At 50.5% G+C, this 27,447-nt stretch overlaps 1 protein-coding gene across 1 annotated transcript in view; it reads left to right on the forward strand.

Annotated features, from left to right (window-relative positions):
- The window catches only part of IQCA1 (IQ motif containing with AAA domain 1), a 154,361-nt gene that overhangs the window by 111,999 nt on the left and 14,915 nt on the right, over positions 1–27,447 (forward strand). The window contains exons 14-16 of the mRNA XM_053903354.1: positions 1,191–1,298; positions 5,340–5,539; positions 19,542–19,628. Coding sequence (XP_053759329.1) covers positions 1,191–1,298; positions 5,340–5,539; positions 19,542–19,628 — 395 coding nt within the window. The remainder of the gene's footprint in view (positions 1–1,190; positions 1,299–5,339; positions 5,540–19,541; positions 19,629–27,447) is intronic.

Consider the following 27,447-nt stretch of genomic DNA (forward strand, 5'->3'; position numbering starts at 1 on the left):
CAATAAGCACTGGGTTTAATGGTGGCTACAGGATCTCTTCCTGCTCTAGTGAAGGCGAAATTAACCACTCTTCTATTTATTACCTGCTCATTAAAAAGCATGGGGATCGGACGCCGCAGTAGAAGCTTTCATTATCGCTCACTCTCTCCACCAATACCCACTGTCCTTGCCAAGGACTTTTTGTCACATGGAAGCTTTGAAAGCCTGCCCTCCACAACAAAACAGCCATCATTAGCTGGGTTTTAATTCTAATTTTCTTAGCATTCGAAAATGCTTGTCTAAAGCTTCTCTTCCTTCACACACATGAAAACGCATTATATTTGACACACGCATATCACATGCAGAGCTCTGCAAGATCCTTACTTCTTATCGAAAGCAAATATCAGAGACAAAAACGATCGAGACACTGTGACTCATGCACTGAAAATTTTTCCTTCAGACTCTGGTACACATCAAGAGAGAACCGCACAAGCATGTAAAGGTCCCTCCTCATGACAAATGGAGACGGGCAAACTAATTTTCTTGGTGACCTTATCCAAATTAGTTAGAAGATAACACTTCAGATTTACGACGAGTTACAATTAAGACCTTTGATGCCTTCTAATTAAACCTGTAAAGATTTATTTCTATTATTATTCCTTTGGTAATCCTTTGCAAATGATAAAAATGTAAATGAATATTACCCTCCAAAGGAGATGTTTCTATTTGTCCTAAATTAGACTCCTTCCTTTCCAAGGATTGCGTTTCAGTTCAGATGCACACCTGCTCCAGTACAAATTCCACGTTGACCTTCAATAATTTACTTTTAAAGTTTGTGCAAGTGTTAGACACAGTCGCTCCGCCTAGAAACCGAATAAAAAGCCACCACATTCTTGCGCACTTTGTATGTCCTGCATCTTGGACCTCTGTGCCACCTCACGTGTCCAACATGCAAAGGTAATCTTTAGAAATGCGAGGGGGCTGGCGTCAGACTCGAGAGACTCCCTGGTCACTGCAGCCGGGAGGCCTGGCTTTTCTCAAGCCTCCGTCCGAGAAAAGAGGTGTTCTTCATCACGACTCTCCGTAACACCATCGTATTTGCCCCGACATGTTGAGCGTGTATTCTGCGTTAGTTCCACCAGGGCCAAACTGATGCGGCTCAGAGCAGTACAGCCTCCCAGGTCCTTATCCTCTGTCTCTTTCCCCCCCAGGAGAGTACAGTTACTTGGGGACCACTCTTCGCTGGGTATCCATAGAGCCCATGCCTTCCCTCCTGGATGTGAGACAGCTCATCGCCCTGTACGGGATCTTGCCTCTAGGTAAAGACTCTGCACGCCCCGTTATGCTTCTCTTAGAAGCAGGGACGCCCTGCTTGGTGACTTGGGTAGCATCTTCCTGGCTGAACTCTTCCTACTGAGGATTTTGACCGAGGGTCTCTCTGTTGCGAGAGCGCGCCCCGGAGAGCACACGCCGGCACCGCTTTGGGGTGCCTGCTTGACATTCTGGGCTGAAGGTCCTGTCGGCAGTCATCCGGAGAGATAAAAGCCGAAGCCGGCACCTGCCATTAAAATTAATCAAATTAGACGAAGGGCTAACATCAGGCTTGCCTTCTAGACATAGGCTTCCGTTACGAGGTCCTTAACAAAGCCGGCCTTTGTTGAGTCAGTGAAAAGTGTATTTCGTGGATCCGAAGGATCAAGGCTCCGCCGGTTTCCACTGATGGCCGCTGTAACGGCTAAGTAAGATTCGATCGTGATTGTTCGGACCGGCGGACCAGAGTCCTGCGGTGTGCCGACAGGTGCAGGCGAGTCAACAGAGAAACCTGCTGCTCTCATTAACTGTTGTTATTTTATGACTTTTTTTATGTGCACGACCTGAGTCATCCGGGGCAGAGGTCGGAGCCCCAGCCAGGCTTTGCTCTGATGACAATTCCGAAATAGAAACCATGTTTCATTTAACTGGCTTTCGAATGGTATGGGAGGGGCGCCTGGGTGGCTCAGTCACTTCGCCTCTTGATTTCGGCTCAGGTCATGACCTCACGGTTCAGGAGATGGAGCCCTGAGTTGGGGTCCAAGCTCAGCTTGGAGCCTGCTTAGGATTCTCTCTCTCTCTCTCTCTCTCTCTTTCTCCCTCTGCCCCTCCCCCACTCATTTTGTCTCTAAATTTTTTTTTTAATAAATAAATAAATAAATGGTATGGGGGTGGTTTAGGCACTTATCATATTGTTGCACCTTGACTTAAATGTACTGGGAAGAAATAGCTCGTTCCTCTGTCAGAAGTAGTAAATGGGATTGGGGGAGTCAACATAAATTTCACACATAAAATTTACGTCCTAAATAAGCATGTATACTTGGAGGGTCAGCCTGATGTGGGGCCAAACAAGATGAACACGCCATACTTACGAGGCCCCTGCAAATAACGTCTCGAGCCCTCCGGCTTCATCGTGCTGTGATCCAAGAACAGGACAGCGGGGAGCAGCGCGTTGTTTTCACGGGTCTCCTAACAAATGAGGGGAGGTATGTTCGACCCGTGGCTCGAGGATACACGGGGACAGATGTCGCCTGCAAGCTGGCGATGAAGCATCGGAAGAAGGGGGCTCGGGAAGCGTCCCACCGAACCCCCTTTTGTCAACGAGGAGCCTGACGTCCCCATGGGCTGCCGACCTCCCCGGGCCCCAGAACGGGCAGGGGTTTGTCCTCGTGACCCGTGTGTGTGTGTGTGTGTGTGTGTGTGTGTGTGTGTGTGTGTGTGCAAGGCACACACAGGCCAGACAGGCAAGTACGCTCACAGATCTGCCTTCGAGAGCTTCATTTAAATGTCATGGATCTGAAATAGTAGCCAGTCACAAGAGGGAGTGTGTTCTTTGGGCCCGTTGTTCAGGTCACCACCGGACCTGGCCAATAGGGCCACTGCAGAGTCCCTGAGGACCCACCGTGAGGCCTCTCTGCACCCAGAGCCTCCGCCAGGGATCCCGGGGTGAGGCGTGAGCTTTCCAAGCCCCTTGGGCAGATAAGGGAGTTCCCAGGACGCATCTGGTCACATTCCACCACTCACCCTCCCAGAAATATTACTGTCCCTCAGAACACAGAGGGAGAAAAGGAAGGGGGGCGGCACTCCCGGAGCAGAAACGTCATGCTGACGAGTTTTACACACGTCGTTTCGGTCCCCGCTTTTGCAGCTGAGTGAGCCTTTCCAGGATGCTGAGGAACCTTCTCAGGGTCCAGGGGTAGGGAGTGACAGAGCTGCGTTTAGGAAGGGCACGGAACACTGGCCTCCTTGTGATTCTCGCATCCTCCGAGAGTTGGAAAGGGTGAATGCACAGGAGCCTGGACGTCTCTGTCTCTTGGGAATTCTGCGTATTTTTAAAAAACTGCCACTGAAAGGCGATAAGCAGGAAGGGCCGTGAACACCGTGGCAGGCGTGCCCGCCCATCGGATGGGCTGTCCAGGGACCAGCCCCGGCTGCAGAGGCCTCCCCAAACCACCGCCTTCCCCTCCCTGAGTGACCTTGGTGACCACCCTCTTCCTCTAGCAGGTTGCTTCCCTAGAGTAAGCAGCACATGTTCTCCTGGGTCTCCCCCATCCTTGCGGCTTCCTTCCTGCTGCCCCCTCCTCAGAGTCTGCCCTCAGCACCGCTCTGTCCTCCCTCCACCCCTTCCAAGACCTCTCCCTGCTCCCTGGCTTCAGCCAGCAACCTTAGCAAACCTGCAGCCGCCAGCCACCTTCCAGGGACCCCTAGGGCTGGCCACAGTCTCCCTCCCCAGCCCCTTGCTGTCCCCTGCCCCATTGCTATTAAGAACTACCTGCCCGAGTCCCACTCCAGGCCTGCAGTTACGGGGCCCCCCCCTCGCCTGGCTTCGCCTCACATGTCCCCGTCTCTACACGGTCCAGCTCGGCCCCTTCCGAGGCCACCCTCTCCCAGAAGTCAGGCCTGAGCCCCCCATCCCCCAAGGTGGGATTAAGTTCTTCTCTGAACCCTCCGTGGCTCACACGGATCTCAGCACTATTTGCCTCCCATCCTGGTTACATCCACTGAGGTTTAGCTCCCTTCCTGGCCATAACCCTCTGCAGCAATCCCTGACTCTTCCACATGGGAACCCCACCAGCCCCCAGCCAGCAGCCCCCAATACCAGGTGCTGAACGGACCACCCCGGGAATGGTGTCCCTCTCCTAGCATGACAAACAGCATCTCCTTTATCATATTATGTTACCGTACCCCTCACTGACCACCAATAACACGTGCTTATTTAAAAATATTTATTTATTTTTTTGGAAGAGGGAGAGCATGAGCTGGGGAGGGGCAGAGAGAAAGGGGACAGAGGACGTGAAGGGGGCTCTATGCTGACAGCAGTGAGCTCGACGTGGGGCTCACACTTAGGAACCGTGAGATCATGACCTGAGCCGAAGTCAGACGGTCACCCGACTGAGCCCCCCAGGGGCCCCTGTAATTGCATTTTGAACAGAACTTGCTCAAAACTGGTTTCCAAGTTTATGTTAGGTAACCATAAAACAATGTTTCTGGTTACTCGGTAAATTCCCTGTATCTTTTCAATGACACAAGGGGCAAAAAAAAAAAAAAAAAAAAAGGCACAATAATAATTGCAATATGGGTCTATTTACGGCTGATCGAAAAGTGCCCAGAGGTTGACCGAAGCAAAGTCACGTGATAGGAGATGGTTTGATCACATTCATTCCGTTCGTAGTCTAATCACTTAGTGCCAGCGTGCTCTCTACGCGTGTTCAGAACCACAGCAGGTGGTCAAACCGAGTCCCGCTCCGGCCCGGGGGAGACGGACAGTGTGGGGGCCCCTGATGCCTGCATGGAACTCGGGTCACTGCAACAAGTGTCGGGCTGCCCCTGCTACAGGCTAGAACCTCAGGCAGAACGAGGAAGCTTCCCCCTTTCCCTTCTGAGGATCACTCATGAACATTCTCAGCCCTCCTTAGCGGCTGTGTGTCCACATTCTTTTTCCCAAGCGTTCAAAGAATGCAGCGCCACTGCTGACAAGCAGAGAAATCCACACCCGCCCCCCCCTAAAAAAATGCCAGAGGTGAGTTATTGCAGGAATGTCCTTTAAAATGATGAGCTGGGGCCGGGGCGGGGGCGGGGGGGAGGTATTCTAGGGTGAGGGGCAGCAGGGAAGCCATGTACCGAGACCCTCTGGCCCCTCCTCGAGCCCTGACATACAAATCGAAGGTGTCACAGCCCAACTAAGACAGAAGGTGGGCCTCCGGGTAGAAATGCTCTGGACACGCACTTCCCTGTTGCAGAAACCGGGGGTCACGCAGTGGAGGGGCGGCCTCGAGGGGCTAAGAACCGCCGAAGCGGGATTTTAGAGCCCGTGCCTCTGACTTTTTTAGGTTCCGCAACAGTGCACGAGAACGCTCCTTTGGTGAAATCCCTGCTGCTGGCAGGGCCATCTGGGGTAGGGAAGAAGATGCTGGTCCATGCCATCTGCACCGAAACGGGAGCCAACCTCTTCGACTTGTCCGCAGCCAACATCGCCGGGAAATACCCCGGCAAAGATGGCCTCCAAATGATGCTGCATATGGTCTCCAAGGTATTTACCGCAGTTCTTGGCTCCTAATTAATACTCCTCCCTTGTGCAAACCACGGTGTCAAATCCTGCAGCTCGTTTCCGTAAGCCGGCGAGCGCGGACCCTCGCAGATGACTTCCTCAGGCTGACACGCACATCTCTCTTCAACTGCCCCGTCGTGCCCTCCTATAAACTAGTTCGTCGTTGCCTCTGGCCGAGCCTCCGACAGGTAGAAACAGCTGCTCTCTCTGCATAAACACCCTCGGTGTCATCCAGACCGGCCTCCTCCTGCCGCAGGAGTCCTTCCTGAAATGCCTGCGTGCGTCGTTGAAATTGAAAGCCACAACTTCTATTTCCGGCCCACCTCCCTTCGATAATGGCATCAGTCATTCGCGTTTCGGGGGGATATTCTTCCACACGTGGCGTGAACTGCCAAGGCCCGGTTCCTTGGGCACATCCGCTTCTCACACAGGTAACAAGGAGGAACCTGCAGGAGCATTTACCCCACACACACGTTTACCTCCCCCCCCCCCCCGCCACACACACACACACACACACACACACACACACACTGTTATAAGGTTGGGGGCGGCAGCAAATGCTTCATGATATCTGGCTGGAGGATAGGGTTTCCTAAAAGATGCATATACCACCCAGCTCTGTGATCTTAGATAAGTTCCCCACTTCCCCCAGTCTCTGTCTTGCATCACCAAAATGAACCAGTCAAACCAAATGGTACTGAAGTGTTCTGTCAGCCCTAAAAGCGATGAGTCTCGGATATAATTTAGATATGAGTGATGGTGGTAATAGATGTTGATAGGTAGGTAGGTAGGTGATAGATGGATGGATAGATAGATAGATAGATAGATAGAAAACATGCATATATACAGACAAGGATTAGCAAGTTTTCAAACATTTTGGTACCGAATATTTCTATTGAGTTTTAAAACTTCACACAGGGTTTTGTTTTTATTTCGTGGACTACCTCGAGGTCGTCTTTATGCTGCTCGATTCACTCGTAGTTGTGAGCATCCCAGATAAGCCAGGTTTAACTATGGGAAGATGTCCATGCAGCACGGCGACCCCATACCTGGGGTGAGGTATGAGCTGTGCCTCAGCCCTCGGGGGCTCAGAGGCACGGTTACCCATAAAGTTGCCCAAGGGGATGGTGCCTTTTCCGCATCACGCTGGCAGCCATAGGGAGGACGTGATCGTGGTGGGATTTTGTTCTCTCGGCCTCGTGGTCCCCAGCGGTAGGTCGGGTCAGAACATTTCCCATTCTCCCTTTCTCCCCCGCTTGTCCTGCAGAAATTCACAGAGAGAATTGTCCAGAGCTGGGAGACGGGAGAGGAAGAAGGTGGGTGGGGAGGAAAGACCACTAAGGGACTTAACAGGGCACCTCGTTCGGACCAGCTGTCTCGCCTCTTTGTGTCGTACGTTGGACCTTCACAGTGGCCCCGCGAGGAGGCCATCCCCTCCCCGATAAAGAAACTGGGGCCCTGAGAGGGGTAGCAACTTGCCCAAGGCCACCGAGTCACGTGGCTTGGCCGGGGTCACCTGGGTCCTTCTCTTCTTGGCCCTCCTGCACCATTATTATCAAGGTCAAAATTGTATACGGTGAAATGCACAGACCTTAATACATTTTAAGTGCAAGCTTTGGAAACTGTGCACAACTTTACAGCCGCCATTTTCTGGTGACCGTCTGGTCCTTGTATAACTTCTTTTTTGAAATATCTGTCCAAGGCATTTGCCTACTTTTCACTACACGTTTGGTCTTGCGATTTGCAAGAGTTCTTTATACGTTCCGGACACAAGTTCTTTGTCAGTCATACGTATTGCAAATATTTTCTCTTGTTCTGTGATCTGCGTGCTCATTTTTAAATTTTTTTGTTGTTCACACGTCCCATCAGTTACTGACCTAGCGTGTTACAACCTCCCACCGTGGTCATGGAACTCTGTATTTCTCCCTTCCGTTCTGTCGGCTTGTGCTGCGTGGACGTTGAAGCGCTGTTAGGAGATGCGCCCACATTTGGGATTGGTGTGACCAGCTGTTTAGTTATCATTGAAATGCCTCTTTTTGTCCCGGAAGTGCTCCTTGTCCTGAAGGCTCCCTGGCCTGATACTAATAGAGTCACATCAGCTTTCTTGAAAATGTCTTTATAGTTAAAGCGCATTTCTTGTGCAGAGCCCATGGTTGAGTCTTGCTTTCTTATTCAATCTGACAACATATGCCATTTCATTGGAGCCTCTCCTCCGTTTACATTAAATGCGTCATTCAGACAGTTGTGTTAGGTCCGCCATTTTGCTCTTTGCTCCCCATCGCCCCGTTTCTTCTTTTATTCTTCTGTTTGTCCTTTCCTGCCTTCCTTTGGGTTAACTCAATACTTTTTGTTACTTTAGTTAGATTCCTGTATTGTCTTTTTAACGATTCCTCTGTCTTAATCTATGGATTACAATAGTATTTTCAACTTAGCACCGTGGACACAGAGCTCATATTGTACTATTTTACCTAAAATGTGAGAAAAATAGAATCCATTTATTATCCTTTGTCCTTTATGTTCTTCTCATGGATTTTACATCTCATGGATTTTACATTTTTCTCATGGATTTTACATTTCTGTGGTGTTATAAACACCACAAAAAAGTGGTATTATTTTTGTATTAAATAGTCATTTGTCTTTTAAAGAAACTAGGTGGGGGGAATTAAGTACTTTATACCCATCCAGTATGTCCCTCTCGCCAATCCAAGCTCCCACCTGCTGTCATTTCCCCTTCAGCTGAAGGACTTCATTAGCATGTTTTTCAGTGCAGGTCTGCTGGCAACAAATATTTTTTAGCTTTCATTTGATTGATTTTTTAAAATGTGTATTTATTTTTGAGAGAGAGAGAGCAGGGGGAGGTCAGAGAGACAGAGAGAGGGAGAGAGAGAATCCCAAGCAGGCTCTGAGCTATCAGCACAGAGCCTGACATGGGGCTCAAATCCACGAACCGTGAGATCATGACCCGAGCCAAAATCAAGAGGCAGGCGTTTAACCAACTGAGCCACCCAGGCGCCCCTCCTTTGATTGATTTTTAAATGTCTGTTCAGCACCTCCATTTTTGAAGGCGCATTTTGCTGGATACAGAACTCTGGATTATATTTTTGCTTTCAGCACTTTAAAGATGTTATTCTGTCATCTTCTTACATCCATATTTCTCATTAACAGTTATCAGAAATTCAAATTGTTGATCTCCTGGGTGTGATGTGTCATATTCTCTGAATGCTTTTAAATATTTCTCTTTACTCTGGTTTTCCTCAGTTTCACCCTAATGGGTCTGGGTGTTTTTCGGTTTTTCTTTGTACTTAAACTGTTGTGTGGCTCACTGTGATCACCGAATCCACAGATAATATGTTTTAAACCAAATTTCAGAAATTTGGGTTACAATTTCCTCAAATATTTTTCCTGCCTCATTCTCCCTCCTCTCCTTTGGATGCTCCAAGTACATATATATTATGTTCTACAAGTCACCCAGGTCTTGTTCTCTCTAGTTTCCACATTGGATAATTACAATTAGTCAGTAATCAAGTTTACCTACCTTTCCTTCCACTGGTGCCAATCTGCTCTTAAGTCTATCGTGTGGGTGTATTTTTTTGTATTTGATATTTTGTTTTTCAGTTATAGAATCTAATGTTTATTTATTTTTGAGACAGAGAGAGAGAGACAGAGCACAAGCAGGGGAGGGGCAGAGAGAGGGGGAGGACACAGAATCCGAAGCAGGCTCCAGGCTCCGAGCTGTCAGCACAGAGCCCGACGCGGGGCTCGAACTCAAACCGTGAGGTCATGACCGGAGCCGAAGTCGGACGCTTATCCAACTGAGCCACCCAGGTGCCCTTTCAGTTGTAGAATTTAAATTTGCTTATTTTTACAGCCTTTTATTTCTCTCTTGCAATTCTCCATCTGTTCATTCAAGATGACAATCCTTTCCTTTAAGTCTTCAAGCTTAACGGTTGGCTTACATTTCTTGTCTACCAATTCCAATACGAAGGCACCTTGGAGTTTCTTTCTATCTGACTTTTTTCCCTGACCATGTGTCACATATTCCTGTTCCTTCATATCATTAGTAATTTTTCTTTGCATGTTAGACATTGTGGATGGTATGCTGTTGATGCGCCGGCTCTGTTCCGACCGGCAGTTAAATTACTGGCTGATCAGCTTGAGCTTGCAGAGGTTTTGTTTTCCATTTTGTGATTGTGGGTCTATTTTGATTTTTGCCCTTAGCCTAAGGTGAACCTCTGAGTCCTAGAACATCATCTTCACTTGAACGAACCTTAAATGGAAAGCCTGACGTGTTTAACAAGCGCCTTCATTGTGGCAAAGGCTAAGGTATATGCTTAGTAATTTTCCAGCTGTTGCTCTCCACTGAGCCCGGAATCTTCCAGCATGCAGGCACCTTTCTGAGGTTAGCTAAGGCTCTGAACATGGGTTGGAACTTAAAGCCCAGCAGCCTGGCTTGTGGCCTCCTGTACTTACCCACGAAGCTCTACACACCAAGTGCTTCCGTGGAAAAGTAAAAGAAACCTACACTCTTGCCCAGCCCCCCAAAAACACCTAAATACATCCATCCTCAACACCTAACTGCGTTGACATTGTAAGTAACAGGCAGAAGCACATAAATATTAAACTATCGCCATTTCACCAGCATCTTGTTTCGTATTAACTCGTGCGGTCCTCACAACAACCTTGTGAGGTAGACACTATCATCATCCCCGTTTCGCTGATGCGAAAACTGAGGCGCAAGCATTTAAGTAATTTTCCTGGCTTGCCGTGCTGCGACGTGAGCCTCCAGATATGATGACTGCATCATCTGCCTCTGACGGAGGTAGGGCTGACGTAAGCCTCTTCTCCCTCCTGCCGCATGGCTCCCCTGCTCCTGGCATGACCCTAGGACAGAGCCAATGACAGGATCATGATGTTCTCTCGCTCAAGACATTATTTCTTCTGCTACTGAGAGGTTGTCTTGATAGCGGGTAAGCTGTCTTCGCATTTATTAAAACCATCGCGTACTGACATTGTGTAGGCCACAAAAGGCCGAACGTCAAACTATCAGAATGTGGAAAACAGTGTATTTAGCCACCTAGGGCACTCTGTGCCTGACACACACCTCGTTAAGCCTCACCTTTACTGTGTGTATCGCTGATCCCTGAGAGACACGAAGGTCTCGGGAGTGGGAGTCACTCAATGAAAACTCCTGTGTGGTGAGGCCACCGTGTCCTGGCATGACTGACAGAGGGGCTATCTGCATTGCAAAGAGGTATGTGGCTTTAATTAACCAAAGAGGCGGGAAATCATACCTGTGCCAGAAGCTCTAGGCCAGGAAGCCATAATGCATGCCTGTGGTCCGCGAGCCGTAGAATGGGCTGTGGCTTGCACACAGCAGAATCTGGCTCTTCGGCATTTGCTGCAGAAGGTGAAATAACAAAAGCCCTGTTACTTATCATGCCTCCTTCTAAAGAATTCCCATCCCTGAATTAACCTCTAGAAAGCCAAGCATGCAACTCGCAGGAAGCCGCTCATAACTGCACTTCTGGCTGTTGTTGGGTTCCTCCCACCACACTCTACATGCGTGCAAACTCTGCAGAAATGCGTCTCTGGTTTGTTGCACGGGCACAGATTCCAATCCGTGCTGTTAGCATTATTTTTGGAGGGTTCCTTTGTTTTACACAGTTTTTCTAGGGGCGTCTGGGCGGCTCAGTCAGTTAAGCGTCCAACTTCAGCTCGGGTCATGGTCTCGCGGTTCGTGAGTTCGAGCCCCGCGTCGGGCTCTGTGCTGACGGCTCGGAGCCTGGAGCCTGCTTCGGATTCTGTCTCCCTCTCTCTGCCCCTCCCCTGCTTATGCTCTGTCTCTCTCAAATGTAAAATATACAGTCTTTCTCATGGATTAACAGCTTGGATAAGCGAATTCCTTGAAGAACTGAGTTGGTTGTATGAGTAAGCAACTTAGCTAAAATTCCCTCTTATGCTAAAGTTATATGCAGGAAAGAATACACATCTATTTATCAGGGAAATATTAGAAATGTATCTAACAATTAAGAAATGTGATAAGTGGGGGCATCTGGGTGGCTCAGTCGGTTAAGCATCCGACTCTTGGTTTGGGCTCAGGTCATGACCCCAGGGTCACGGGATCAAGCCCTGTGTCGGGCTCCACACCGAGTATGGGATCCGCTTAAAATTCTCCCTCCCTCTCCCTCCGTCCCTCTCCCCTGCTTGCACTCTCTCTTTCTCCCTCGAGAAGAAAGAAGGACAGAAATGTGATAAACGATTACTATTTCATACGTATTTCGCGGACGAAAGAAGTCACCACGGCAAGGCACCGGCCTCCTCGGGTCTTTATAATCAGGGGACAGAGGAACAGCAAAGACTCCACGGGACTGGAGCCTGCCACGTGCTAAGGAGTGTAACACACACTTGCATTTTTAACTGCACCAATCCCTGATGAGACAGGAACTAAAGTCTCCATTCTACAGACAAAAAAAAACACAAAACAAAAAACAACGAAGCTCAGAGTGCTTCATTTGACCCAAAATACAAAAGAACAAAGAGGCTGGCATCTGGATTTATGCCCACGTCCGACTCCAGCTCTGTCACGCGGCTCCCGACTGGCCTCTGGGGGAGGGAAGCCTCCGTCGTGCCCGGCCTGTGGCAGCCATGCCCGCCCAGTGACCCAAGGGCAGGGACATTCCCGGGGCAGAGTGTCAGCTGGGGACGTTGCAGCGTGAGAAGGTGAAGAACCGGAAACTATTGCGTGCTGTTGGCACCCCGGCAGGATTCCACGTCTTCCGGATCCCCCTTCTCCTGAGCCTCCGGGCCTCCCACGAGAAGGCCGAGCAGAGGCCAGCAGAGCTTGGAAGGTCCAGGCAGAGGACTGCTTGTCTTGTGCTCTGGGTCTGGGGAGAGATGGCTTCTCTTCCCCGTGGTCTTTGAGCCCTCCCTGTCCTCCAGTGAGGGCCGGACTCAGAGCGAGGCCGCCTCCCACACTCCGCATCCGGTCCAGGCCACGTGGCCCACACCGGCCTGCGTGTCTGGACAAAAAGAAGCCGTGATGCTGTTCGTGCCTTGGCACCACTCGCCAGGAGCTCCTCGTTGGGCTCACAGCCAACAGCCTGTGGCCGCCTGCCAAGGGATCTCGCCCAGATGTGCTGGTACAAACAGCTGGTCCAGGAGTCAGGCCACGGAGACCCCAGCCAGTTATGTTTCTGTAGCTCATGGAAGCTCAGATTCCTCCTGGTGAATAACGCAAACAAAGACACAGTTGCTATTCGTGGATGATTTTTTTTTTCCCAACACACGGATATATAATAAATGTAATAAATGTGGGAGTGTCACCGTCGTCAGGTGAAATTCAATACGGATAAAGCAAACATGACACCTGACCCCAAAACGCAGAGTTGCTCACGGGAGAGAAGGGGAGGAGGGGGAGAGGGCAGGGGAGGAGAGTGGGAGAGAGAATCAGAATCTAGGAGCTCCGGTGGAGCACCGGGTATGAAAATGAAGGAAGGGAGGGGCTGGTGACCTTGATCCTGAATGGGTCACCTTACACTTGTTGTGGAGACAGTTTAGGCTGAGAAGGGAGTCCACGTGCACGTCACAACCTTTTTTTTTTTTTTTCCAGCGCGAACTTTGTATTTCAGAGCAGTTTTAAGTTCACAGCAAGGTTGAGCAGAGGCCCCAGAGCGTCCCCACATCCCCATGGAAGGGGGGCCCCAGACCGCGGATGCCCCAAGCGTCGTCGTCTATCAGTAAGGGACGTGCAGGCATTCTGTGGGCTGCAAATCACCGTAAATCTAGGGTCCGTCTGCTCTTGACCAGGGTCCACCCACAGGCGTGAAAGAATCGTTAGCCAATTTGGAAACACGCAAAGCAAGGAAGGCCTTGAATGTGGCTAAAACGTGCCACATGTTAGTGGAGACTGTAGATGGCCTTGCGCGTAGGCATTAACCCTTGTGCTGCCCAAGGCTGGCTCGGTCAGTGCAGCCTGGCGTGAAGCCGTTAGCCCCGGCGTGGCTGGGAGTGAGCTGAGGAGGAGAAGGGGATCCAGACAGAATTCCAGAGGGCTTGAAAGCCTGACGCCTGTCACCATGCAGACACCTTCCCCTTGACTACAGCCTGATAATCGGCCGAGCATCAACATGTTGGTGTTGCCAGCACTGACCTGACTCGCCCAACGGCACCCACCTGTCACAGTCTATCAACCGTGCCTGTATCCCAGCTCCTCCTGGTCCTCTCTCCTGCCTCAGTTTCCCTTCCTTTTCATACAGGGCCAGCCCAGCCAGTCTCCTGACTCTTTAGTACAACTCGGCTCGTCCTTTGAGTATCAATTTACGGTTTAGCCCAGCTCATACCCAGTGAGGACTTGAAGTAGTTTCCGCCATCTTGTAAAAGACTATAATTCAAGGAAATCAAAAATTTAAACACTATTTTTAAATAGTGGGATGCAGAACGAAACACCTTCACGTTTTAAGTGTTTAAACAGAAGCCAAGTGACCACAGTCTCAGAACGTGAGCCTCCCCTCTCCCTGAGTAACTCACAACTCTCCACTCCTCCCCAGCATGACAGCTCCCTGGTGGTTGCCTGCCTGTGCCCAGCAACTCTCATTCAGACACAGAAACTATACACTCTCCACCATGTCTCTCCTGCCTCCCCCCACTGAGCTTGGAATATCACAGATGCTTGGCAAATAGGTATGGGGTGGGTAGTTTGATGGATGGATGGAGGGAGGGATGCATGGATGGATGGGTGGATGGGGGGATGGATGGATGGAAGAAAGGAAGGGCGGGTGGGTGAGTAGATGGATGGATGGTACATGGGTGGATAGATGGATAGACAGATAGATAAAAGAAAGGACGGAAGGGTAAATAGTTGGATGGTGGGTGGGTGGGTGGATGGATAGTGGGTGGGTGGGTGGGTAGACAGGTGGGAGAATAGGTGGTAGGAAGGAAGGCAGGGGGTGGGTAGGTGACTGAATAGACGGATGATGGGTGCATACATGGATGGTGACGAAATGGACGGCTAGATGAATGCATGGTAGGCTGTAGATGGATGGTGGTGGGAAAATGGATGGATCGATAGAAAAAAGGAAGAAAGGGTGAGTGGGTGGATGGATGGATGGACGCGGGGTGTTTTCAGTTTGGTAAACTGAGACTCAACCACTGAAAAAAGTAACCTGGTTTTTCATCAGTTTCTCTAAGGCAAGCAAAATAGGACACTTTCGGAGAGAACTTCCAAAGCTTCCAGGAGTCATTTGGGCAAATCATATTAGTAATTTAAGTGTGCCAAACACAAACAAGTTTTCACCGTGGAGTCATTATATCCTGACCCAAGAGAATCTAATTTTGATGGAGAATGTTGATAGCGTTTCTTTTGGGATTAAAAAAGATCAAAGCCATAAAAAGCACATGGAAGAAGTCTTTAATTGTTTGATAGAGCTTCCCAGAATTTGAAAAAGCACATGGTGGAAATTCGTTTTGATTCCAGATTTGACATGTAACTGAAAACCTGTAGTTATATTTGATGGGACTGAAGAGCCCTCTACTGGCAGCTGAAGTCAACTAGCCCGTGCAACTTCTGGAAAGTTCAATTATGAATTAATTACATCTAATTGCCCATGACCTCAAACTCTCTGTGAGTAATTTAAATGAAGGCTTATCATTGCTAAATGAAAATTAAAAGAGCAAAGGATACCATTTTTCATTAACAAATTGGCAAAGAGTTTTTTATTGTTAATACTCATTAAGGAGGGGGTGTGGAAAAACAGATTCGCTTATCCACAGCTGAAGAGAGTGTAAGCAGAGAACCTCTGGGAGGGCAGGTTGCCAACGTGGGCGAAAACAAGAATAACATAAGCCCTGAGGTCCAGCAGCTGTGGGTCTGGCCCCGTTCTAAGGGAATGACCTCGTCGTGGGCCCCCAAAGCTCATCGAAGCACTGTTTGATTTCGTTAGAAGGCAGAAACCTTCCAAATGTTCAAAATCAGAAGGTTAGATCAATAAATTATGGGACATCATGTTAAAATGATGTTGGAGAAATAAATTTCATATGGGGTAAACCAGAATGCAAAACAGTGTATGAGGAACGATCTCATTTTGGCAAATACGGGTGTCGAAGACGGTCTACAAAGGTGGGAAATACATGACAATTCGCTCATACAGAGGAGGCAAAGAGTGTTGTTTATGTGTCTGAATACGTATCCTGAAAACTTTGCTGATGAATACTGCTTTGGCAGTAACAATAAGGAAGGGCCAAATTTCCACGAATTTCCATGTTTTCAAAGCTTGGCCTGTCCACCCTTTGTATCTGCGAACATCCCTCGTGTCACAGATGCCCAGCCTGGGCCAGCAACCGTCCTTACCTCCTGCTCCCTGGGGAAGGAGGACAGCCCTTCTCCCTCCGAGGTCGTCCTCTGCTGGCTGCCCTCCCATCCCACACCACCTCCGGGCTCCGGGCTCCCCATCCTTCTAAAAGAATGCTCCCTGCCTCAGCCTCTGACCCTTTCACCCCTCAGCCCCCGTCACCTGGCTTCTCTCCCCTCCACGCCCCACCAAGGCCACCAGTGACCTCCAGATTACCAGCCCTGGCTGCCGTTGCCCACTCCCTTCCTGCACCACTGACCTCCCTGGGCGGTGGCGACGGCCCCCTCTTCTGTGCCCTTTGCTGTCCCCAACGCAGCACTCCTGCCCCGTCAGGCTCTTCACCCACAGCCGTCACCGGGCCTCACCCACTCTCCCCCTCCACTGGTGAGCTCCCACCCTCCACTCCCACATGCCCACCAACCAACTTCCCAATTCCCCAGGAACAGCCCCCCAGCACGCCATGCTTCACACACCCACCAGAGGGATGTTTCCATACTGCAACTGGGATCCAAGTTCTTGATTAAAGTCCCTTACAGACTCTCCACAGCTTCCAGGATAAAAGCAAACTCCGCAGCCCGGCCACAGCCTTTGTGACGCCTTTGTGGCCCCGAGCAGCCCCACGAGGGCACACGTAGCCCTGTGCCCTGGCTCCCGTCCCTGGCATGGCCGACGCATCCCCATCTTCAGGCTCTGTGATCTTCTAGAGACCACTAGAAGCTCTGTGTGCTTTAACACTTTGTCTGCAGTCTCCATTCCTGGTCACCTGCTTGACCCACTTCTCGCTCTTTCTGTCATTGGTGGCCCTCGCCGACACCCCATTTTCCTAGGGCCACCCTCACAAGCTGCCCTCCCTTCCCCTGGGCAGGTCCTTGAGGGCAGCGACCCCAGCACCGAGCACAGCGCCTGGCACATCCTCGGGAAGCACTAACGAATGAAGAAATGTGAGAACAGCTCTCAGTCTACATAAAGCCAGTCTTTCTGGCCCACGAGAGCCTTTCGACTATTTGAAAACAGCTAGCTTACCCCCTTGAGTCTTCTTTTCTCCCAAGACAAGTCTCATCCCTTCGATCCTCCCTGGTGGGAGACACTGTCCGCGTGGGGGTCCCGGATTCCATGCCTCTCTCATCTGTCCGGAACTGAGCCTGGCCACCAGATGTCCTCTGGCCAGCTCCCCACTGAGGAGGACAAGGCAGTGACGGCTTTAGAGTTCTCCCTGCTGGAATAAAAAGGGGTAGAGGAGGAAACAGGTCAAAGGTAGTGAGATGCTTTGGAACGGGCATCTTGTCTCCCATGGAGACAGGGCAGACATTAATGCCTGGTTAATAAAGGCAGACCCAGGTCTGACTCCGGGCAGACTGACTCCAACATTTCTCCAGTGCTGGGGGGCATATTACCCCTTCTCTGCCTCAGTGACCTCACATGTAAAGGGGAGATGCTGGGACGAGCAGGGCACAGTACGCACTCAGCGAGCGAAGGAGAAGTGGTGCCATGAGATCAAGGCGCCTTGCAAGTGATCATTCCTTGTATTGTTATTGTCAGAGAAATCGCTGGGGAAACATTTTCTGCTTCATTTGATAAGAACCGAGCCCTCAGAAACCACGTCACCACCAAGGTCCCCCACACAGCCCCGTGTGCCCCGCAGCAGGTGAACGGTCCCGGCAAAGCCATTCCTTCACAGGTGCGGGTGACAAACACAGGAAGCTTGGAATTTCCCCACCAGCCCCGAACGCACACAAGTTCGGGAACAGTTGTTAGACTTTCGCATTGAATGGAATGGTACGACCAGAGACCGTTGGTCTCAAATTATCCCAAGCTAACAAGACTCCTGCCTTTCAAGACGGCTGGAGCAGCTTACTTCGTTAGAAGCAGAAGGCTCCGGAAGGGCTTGTGCTCACATCTGCGATTGCCATTGAGAAGAGTGGATCGGCGGAACGGAGACACGCAAAGACTGGAAAGGCTGTCGCTTGCCAAGTGGACACAGGAGGGGAGAGGCCGGCTCCTTCGGCAAGCTCACCATTAGCCAGAGACGGGAGACAACGGCTTCTGTGCGGTGTTCTTCCAACAGCTTTCTGTTCTAAAGCTACGATTTTTAAGGAGTGAAAAAGAATAAGATTTTGCCTTTGTCATTATAAAGTGTGTCTTTTCTAAGAAGCTGGAAACCCAGGATCTCATTTTCTTATTTTCTTTAGGGGCTGGAAGCAGCGAAGCTTTGGACTTAAAATAGCTTTCAGCAGAACAATGCTTCCTTGGAGCCCGCCCTCGGTCTGCAGCGAGGGAGGGGGCGGGCCACGTTGTAAAGTCGGGGGGCGTACGGCAAGGAACCCAGAGAACCGACAACTGGCGACGGGGCCCGAGAGCCTGGCAGACTTTGCCGCCAGCAGCCCGGTCTTACATCCTGCTTCTGCCATTTTCGAGCTGCGTGACCTTGGACAGCTCACTTAGCGCCTTTCAGCCTTGGTTTCCCCGTCTGCAAACCTGGGTGAGCATCGCGGCACCTGCTTCGCAGGGCTGTGGCGTGAACCACGTATTAAGCGAGGACGTGCTGGGTTAGTGTTGGCCCTGACCGCGAGTGTCCTGCCGTGTGCGACGCGTGTGGCCCTGGCCGGGCACACGGCTGCTCACGAACTGCTGGCACTCGCTGCGGTTATCACACCCCGCCGCCCCGCCTAGGAATTGGGGCTACAATTTGCAGTTCTTAAAGTCTGTGGCTCTGGGTCTAAAAACTAATGCGTACCGAACAGTGGTTGGCAAGACGTGCTTCCCCGCTGAAGGTGCTGGCAAGTGGGGACCGTGAATGCACACAGCCCAGGTGTCACGCTGGCACCAGGATCAAGTTCCATCGGCTTTTGTCTTAGAGCGTGCATAATCTGCCTCACTAGGTACATAACACTGGGGAAACGGCCGCAGCGAGCCTAGTGACTTTTCCATCATTTGTTAGATGCTTGTCTTGGTTAAAAATCATGCCCGCTGCCTTAATGAGGTTTGAAGAAATACAAAAATAGGAGTAGATAACACTACATTCGCTGCGGCCGGAGGCCGGCTTCCATCTGTCGCAATTTTGCACAAAGCACAGGTTGTTGCAAAAAAACCCGAACTTTGCTGTCATGGGGGCGCTTTGAAGAGATCCTTAGGTGTGTGGCCGTGATTCGCGGTCCCAGCGCTGTCGCGAAGCCCCGCCCACCGTGGAGGGGCTCAGAGCCACTTCCCAGACAGAACCCGGGCCACAAAGGCACAGCCACACCAAGGAGAACAAAAGGCATTCTGTGGGCCCTTGTGCTGAAACAGCTTTTCTCACGAGGAGCAGGTCTGAATAAACCTGGGAGCTGCAGGCAGGCTGTAATTACAGCTTGAGACCCAAACACCCCTTGATTTTGTTGCAGCAGAAAACTGTCATTTTATTTCAAGCCAGACTGATTCAAGGCTCCGGGTCCTAGAGCCAAATGCACAGACCTCAAGGGTGTCCTGCCCGTAAGGTGGGAGAGGAGGCCGCGGTGGGGGCCCCGCCCTGTCGTGCAGGAGGGCCAGGGTCGGGCAGTGGAGCCCCTCCGGGCCCCGCTCCCCCGTGAGAGCCGTCTTGGGGGCCCTGCTGTTCGTGGTCGGGGACCAAGAAAGACAAGCATGTACGTTTCCCCCTGCAGGTGGCCCGGCAGCTCCAGCCCTCCGTGGTCTGGATCGGAGACACAGAAAAAACCTTCTACAAGAAAGTTCCCAGCGCAGAAAGGATGGTAAGGGCTTCTCGAGCATTTCTTCCTTTGGCCTTTTCTTTCCTCCAAGGGGACTCTTACCAGGATCTGTCTCCATTTTTCAAGGTCTTTTTTACGGGAGGAAGGAAATGAAAGGGCAGTCTCTCTCTGCCCTATACATGTCTGCATTTGAAAAAATTCAGTGGTCTGCTTTGATGAGGAATAATTTGGGGAAAAAAAAAAGAAGAAGAAGAAGGAAAGTGTGGAAAGAGGGGGGAGGGAGAGCTTTGGACCCAAACATGTGACGCAGAGGTAAGAAACAATTCAGAGAATTTTGCTCAGTTAAAGCAAATGGCACACAGAGGAGTTATTATTAGGATTTCCTATTGTTCATAATAATAAATAGCAAGGGCCTGAAATTTATGAACAAAGGCCTTCTATAGAACTGCTAAGTGCCTGCATTTGGGGCCTCCAGGGAGCCGGCTTTCAACTGCTTCCTTCCTCCTTTTCTCTCCTTTAAACGGCCCCCCCTCCCCCGAACTTCCCCCCACAAATCACCAGCAAATTTCCCACAAGTTAAAAAAAATTTGCAGATACACATGATTGTTATTCGACATCAATTTGCAACAAAGCAAATAGTGGTTAACTGTGAATTTCTGATTAAATTCATAAGGATTTTAATCACTTTCGATCCTTATGCATTATACATCATTTTTAGCAGGTAGAGCTGATTTGGAAAAAGAATGAAAGCTCAATCTTTTCTTCCCCCAAATGAGCCTTGATTGCCCTGTCATTTTAGAAACTCTTAAGAGGACTCATTCATGATTTACCGGAATCTGGGAGCTAGCTCCCTCTGCTGGCCACTCTGCTGCAGTGAAGAAAGTCCCCACCTACGATCGCGTCGAGACAGGAGTTAACTACGGGCCAGATCAGAGATCTAAAGACACACGCAGGGCGCGTGTGACCCAAGGTGTCACACACCCGACGTCATCAGAAACTCTGTCCTGAGAGAGCAAGGGCTTCTCACGCTCCCGCTGGACATCGGCCTGGAGACTAGGAGACGTGGGCTCTGGGCTCACCACGCCGTTCATCGTAGCTGGCTGTGTGGCCGTGAGCAAGTCACTTAACCTCTCTGGGCATCCACTTCCGTGCCTACTTAATTACAGGGCTCCAGCGAGCACAGCCTCCGGGTTCATGAGGCGCCCCTTGCATTCTCTGCCATGACCCCCTCGGGCTGTGGCTCCCCTCTGAGTGCTTACAGCCATGGGCTCACCTGCACACCTGAGTCTGTGGGGAACAGGGCGACAGTGAAATGCTCACCTGTAAGAGAGCCAGAGGAGCACTGGGGGAAGGGCTGATGGCGGGGAACGAAATACGGGCTCAGCAGACACATCCCGTGGGCGAGGCAGGCAGCCGGCAGAGGGGAGAGACCAGAAGCCCGTCTCCAGACCTCTCTCCTGAACAGGCCCTACTGTCGCGGATTCCCAGGGACACAGCACGACCTCCGGTTCCCACAAACACAGCCGCGGACTGATTTGATTCCAGTGGGAAATGAAGACCTTTGGCAGCAGAGTCTGCGATGGATAAATCAGACCTTAATTCTGTCTAGCTCTGCATTAGAAGAGTCTGTCATCTGTCCGGGGAATTAACTGCACTGGAGAAAATGGACCAGGCCCTCAGATAACTCCCGGGACACCTGACGGACAAGAGGCAGAATGTCCCCATGGCTGGCCGGGTGGCCCGGGCCATCCCAGGCCCAGACAGAGCCGCGGGGGGCGTGCACACCCCACCCAGCAGGAGACCACAGGGGTGGGGGGGAATCGCTGTGTGATCCCCCAGACGTACGTGGGAATGTGTGTCCCCCCACGTCCTGGGCCTGCCCCTCGTGCTGCCTCCACTGTGTTCCTGGAAATCTGGGGCCAAGGCTGGTCCAGCTGCACTCTCTCTCCCCCACACCCGGCCCCTGACTTGCATTCTCAAGTCCCTCGGCCACCAGGGCCCGGAGCTGCCTCGAGCGTTGGCCGCCTACCTTCTGAAGGTGACCACTGAAAGCTAAGGGCAGCAGCTGCATCCACAGAGGACAGGAACCTGGGAGGCATCACAGCCAGCTTCTCATCAGTCTTATTGGTCACTCGGCCATGCCAGGGAAACCCAGCAGCCTTCCTTCCGCCGTGGTCCAGCTTCTGTCCCAAAGGCTCCACAGTCCCAAAGGCACTGAGGCTCAGAGAGGAAAGTCCACCTGCAAAGAAAGCAGGAGGCTGCCTTGTCCACCACCCTCAGCTACAGCACAAACGGCACTCCAGTGGCTGCTTCTTGGACCCGAGGGATCCCAGAATCTCCCCCTGAAAAAAAGTCTCACCCACGGTGACTTACTCCCCCGCTAGACGCCTCAGCCTTTAGGGTAAGGCCTCCCAAGGTGGTAAAATACATGAGGATCACCCCGTCATCAGCAGCAAAGCAAGGAAGAAGTCCAGGCAGGCCGCGATGGCTACGGAGCCTGGCTCTGCCCAGGGAAGCCAGGCTCCCTGGTGCAGGGACCCCAGGCCTCACACATACGACCGCCGTGCACAAGAAGAAGAGGTTCCCGGGGGCACGACGCCTCTGTCGGGGAAGCTCCCGGCAACCCTAGGAAGGAGGCAGCCTTGCCCTGTTTGGCACAAGAGGACAAAGGCTCCAAGAGAGCCACAGCAGATTGGGGATAGTGCTGGGACCCAGAAGAAGGTGTGTCCGAAAGTCCTGCTCCCCGTCTGGATGGTGCTCCCAGCTGGGACGCCACGGAGTGCCAGCCATGCTGCCCGCCCCCCCAACCCCCCACCGTGCGGCCTTCAGCTACACCCGCATCCACCCGCCACACCTCCCCTACCCCTGGCCGCTCCAGATCACATCCTGAAAACTGCCCGTGGGGCCCTCTGGCCTTAGAGCCCAAAGTGCCCTGCTCCAGAATTCCCCCACCCCTGTCCCTTCCCATCATCCCCAACACCCCAAGAAGCCCTTTCTCCTCTAGACCTTCAGAAATGGCCCAGCTCCAAGTATGCACCAGCCCTGCCACCTTCACAAACCCCCAGCCAGGCGGACGCCTGGGCCGAGCCCCCTTCCCCTCTCCTCCTCCTGGGAGCAGACCCATCATCTCCACCGTCTGCGGCCCAACACAGCCAGTCGGGTGTCTGTGGACGCGGCGAAGGCGTTAGGAATGAGGCAGGACAGGCTGCGGCTGCATTTTCTGCACCATTAGCCTTCGTTACTTCGTCTAGCAGCCTTCCCGACGTCGCAAGAGGCCTCCATGAGGGAATCTCTTGCTTTGTTGGAGCTGGCGGCCGTGTGGCTTTGTGGAGCTGACTGCAGAAAAGCAAATGGGAATTGCTGTGCGGATGCTAAGCACTGATTCGAAATTGCCCACAATAACACAGTTGTGTGGGGGCTGGCGGGACCGGCCGTAGAGGCGGTGGCTGCGGAGGTTGCCAGGTGACCGTGGGGATGTTGGCTGGCGTGATGGATGAGCGCCAGGGTCTCGTGCATAATGGACAGGCCTCTGAACTGGAACAGGGGTGGCCCGAGTGCAAGGGAGTGCTGATTGAACGGACTTGCCTTTCATTTTCATCCGCTCCTAATGGGACGACACCTCACCATCAGCGAGGATGTCACTCTGGATGCGGCCCAGGAACAACATTTGTTATCCAAACAGGCTAATTAAGTTCAGGTGTCCCTGCCATTTCGGGACACGCAGGTAGCAATATCATCTGCCTCAGAACAGGCGGACGGCACTGCCATCACCATGGCAACTAGGCTGCTGGGGATGGGCTCAGACCACACAAGCACGCCTCTTCCCCACAGGGTGGCAGTCTCCAGCGTCACTGGGGCCCTGGGATCAGTCCTCCTTCCACCAGCCTTTGGGCAGCTCCCACATGCACCACCTACATCCCAGTCACCCCCTGCCACCCACTTTATTCTCCATCAAGCTTCTCAAAAGACCGGTCTATTCTCACCATCCCCACTTACTCCTCAACCCGCCTTCGTCTGTTTGCTGCCTTCCAATTCCGCAGAAACTGCTCTCAAAAAGTTCTTCTTTGACGTCCATTTTGCCAACACACACTTTGGTCCCCTTGCTCTCCCTTTATGCCATGTCCAAGATGGCTACATTCCACCATTTTGTAAAACTCTCTCTTCCCTTGGCTTCCATAGCCCTGGCCTCCTCATACCCCACCAACACCTTTTTCTGTATCTCCTCCTCCTGTGCCTTCTGTGTCTCCTTGAGTTTCTACCCCAGGCCCATGGCCCATTTCTCTCTACTGGCCCTCCTTGGGCACCGTCTCATGGCTTGAAAAACCACACCCAAACCAATGACGGTCTCCCCAGCCCATGGTCTCCCCAGTGCTCAGATGCAAACATCCATGGGAAACCTCCACAGGGCTGCAAAGCCTGTCCAAACTCTCCTCCCCCCTACCCGTTCCCAAACTGCTGCTCCTGTATTTTCAAAAAGTTGGTTTTATTTAATCTAACCACTCTTCATAAGAGGGCTTTGGATTCATTCTGGTAAAATGAACCCCGTATATCACCAAACTCTCCAAGCCTCATCTAAGCGCTTTGGATTATTTCCTGGCACGGGTGTAGATATTCCTATGAGGTCTCTCCTTCCAGAATCTCAGCAGAGAGCTTTCTTCAGTGGCATGGGGCCCAGAAGGCAGTTTCTCAGGGCTGAGCAGAGGAAGACTTATCATCTAATATAATGGAAACTGATGGGAGCTTTTTACACAGTCATTTTGAGCTCTATTGGCAAATTGCTAGGCTCCTCCAAATTGCAAAGGCCCCAGTTTTTCTGTCTCTTCCCTTTAAAAACCTTGCTCCTCAACAGAGTGGACACGGCATTGTCTCCCACCAGCACTTGGATTTCAGAAGAAAACACAAATCATCCCTTAACAAGCACTTTGTCAGACAGACGCATTATGCCATGCAATCTTCACAGCATCCCAGTAAGTTAGGCTCTCTGATTTCCCCCATTTCTCAGACGTAGGGACTAAAGCTCAGAGAAACTGAGCAACCTGCTCAAGGACACACGACTGTCAAGAGCAGAGCCAAAACTGCAATCAAATATGTCGAACCAAAATCTGTGCACTTAACCATTTGCTATATTATCTGCCTGTTATTATGGAGTTTCTTCCTTGGGCTTTTGTGGGGGGTGGGGGGATTGGGGGGTTGGTGCACAGCCTGGTTCAGTATCAAAGTAAAGGCCCAACAAACACCCCTCCCTGTCCCAGGCCAGCCCGGAGGCTGGGTCTGAGAGATGACACGTTTCTGCAAAGACCTGGGGTGGGGATTAAGGAGCAGCCCCTTTATGAGCGGATCTTCATCCTCATGGTCAGAGCGCCATTTCTACGATTCCAGGAAGTCTCATTCCATCATGCCTGTCTTGTGCTTTCCCCTCTTTTAAGCTCCTCTGTTCTCCTGGGTGGAATCACGCAGGGCCATTGCTTCCTCCTGGTCGAGGCTCTGGATTCCTGTGGGCGCAGGAGGAAATGACAGGAAGATGCCTGGTGGTCTGGCCTCAGGCCCAGCCTACGGGATTCATTTTGCCATAAAAATTCCATCTCCTCTTCTGCTGTGAATTACTTTACAAAAAGTCCCCTCTAAACTGAATCCAACAACATAGAAAAAGGATTACACGCCATGACCGAGTGGGATTTACCCTGGGTTTAACATCCAAAAATCAGTTTGTGTAATATGCCGCATCATTGGAAGAAAAGACAAAAATCACATCATCCCAATACGTTCAGAAGAAGCATCTGACAAAACCCAGCACCCCTTCGTGATAAAAGACTCAGCGACATAGAAAGTGAAGGGAACTTCCTCACATGATAAAGGGCACATACTAACCTCCACAGGTCATGTCGTACTTTTGGCTTTTCGCTTAATGTCACCTCTTCTCTCCAGCATTTTACTGGAGGTTCTCGCCAGGGCAGTTGGGGGGGGGGGGGGGGGGAATGAAATAAAAGGCATTCATATTGGAAAAGAAGAAGTAAACCTATCTCTATTTGCTGATGGCATGCTCTTATATAGAGAAAATTCTAAGGAATCCACAAAGAAAGCATTAGAGCTAATAAACATGTCCAACAAGCTTGCAAGATACAAGATCAACATACAAAAAGCAACTTACTTCCATACACGTGCAATGAAATTAAGAAACAACCATTTATAGTAGCATCCAAAACAATGTTTGGGAATACATTTAGCAAAGGAAGTACAAGATTTCTACTCTGAAAACTCCAAAAGCATTGTTGAAAAAAGTTAAAGGAGACCTAGATAAAAGGAAAGATACATCAGCCTCATGGGCTGAAAAACTTAATATTGTTGAGATGGCAAGAATTCCCAAACTACCTGCAGATTCAACACAATTCCCATCCAGATGCCATCGGGCTTATTGGCAGAAATTGAAAAGCTAACCCTAAAATCCAGAAGGAAATTCGAGGGACCTTAAACAGCCAAAACAATCTTGAAAAAGAACAGAGTTGGAGTATTCAACACTTCCCAGTTTCAATGTGACAAAGGTACCAAAACAATTCAATGGAGAAAGTATAATATTTTCAAACCATGGCACTGGGACAATTGGATAACCACCTGCAAAAGAATAAAGCTGGACCTCCTACCTTACACAGGATTCAAAAATCAACCCATAATGCATCAAAGACCTACAGGTAAAAACTAAAGCTCTAAAACCCTTAGAAGAAAATAGAAGCACAAATCTGTGTGACCTTAAATAAAGCAATGATATCTTAGCTATGACACCAAAAGCACAAACAACAAAAGGAAAAATAAGCTGCCCCTCATCGAAACTAAAAACCTTTTTGCTGTAAAGGACATCATCAGGAAAGACGACCCACGGAATGGAAGAAAGTACTTGCAAATCATGAATCTATCTGATAAGGGACTTGTACCCGCAACATATAAAGAACTCTTACAACTCAATAATAAAAAGACAAATAATCCAATGTAAAAAGTGGGCAAAAGATCCGAATAGGCATTTTTCCAAAGAAGATAAACACACGAAGAGATGCTGAACATCATCAGCCATCAGGAAAATACAAATCAAAACCACAATGGGATACCCTTTCACATCCATTAGGATACCTAATTTAAAAAAAAAAAAAGGAAAAAGAGGGGCACCTGGGTGGCTCAGTTGGTTAAGTGTCCGACTCTCAGTTTCGGCTCAGGTCATGATCTCGTGATTTCATGAGTTCAGGCCCCGCATGGGGCTCTGCGCTGACGGTGCGGAGCCTGCTTGAGATTCTCTCTCTCCCTCTCTCTCTGCCCCTCCCCCGCTGGCACTGTCTCTGCGTCTCTCAAAATAAATAAATAAAACTTAAAAACTATTTTTTAAAAAAATTAAAAAAGGAAAAAGAAAGCGAAAAGAAAAATACATAACAACAAGTGTTCACAAGGGCATATAGGGAATTGGAAACCTTACACTCTGCTTCTGGGACTATAAAATGGCACAGCCACTTTGGAAAGTAGTCTGACATTTCTTCAAAACGTTACACATAGAGTAACTATATGATCTAGCAACTCAGTTCCTGTGTGTGCCCAAGAGAAATGTTCACGGTGGCACTGTTCACAGTAGTCAAAAAGTGGAAACAACCCAAATACCCATCAACTGATGAATGGATAAATAAAATCTGGCCTTTCCGGACAATGGCTATCGTTCAGTAATCAAAATGAAGTATTAACACATGCCACAACGTGGGGGAACCCCCAAAATAGGCAGAATGAAAGAAGCCACGGACACACACACACACACACACACACACACACATATTGTATGAGTCTATTTATGTAGAATATCCGGAATATACAAATCTGTAGAGACAGAAAG

The sequence above is a fragment of the Panthera pardus genome, unplaced genomic scaffold, assembly GCF_024362965.1.
Source record: "Panthera pardus isolate Hobbes unplaced genomic scaffold, ASM2436296v1 HiC_scaffold_10, whole genome shotgun sequence".
Taxonomy (NCBI): Eukaryota; Metazoa; Chordata; class Mammalia; order Carnivora; family Felidae; genus Panthera; species Panthera pardus.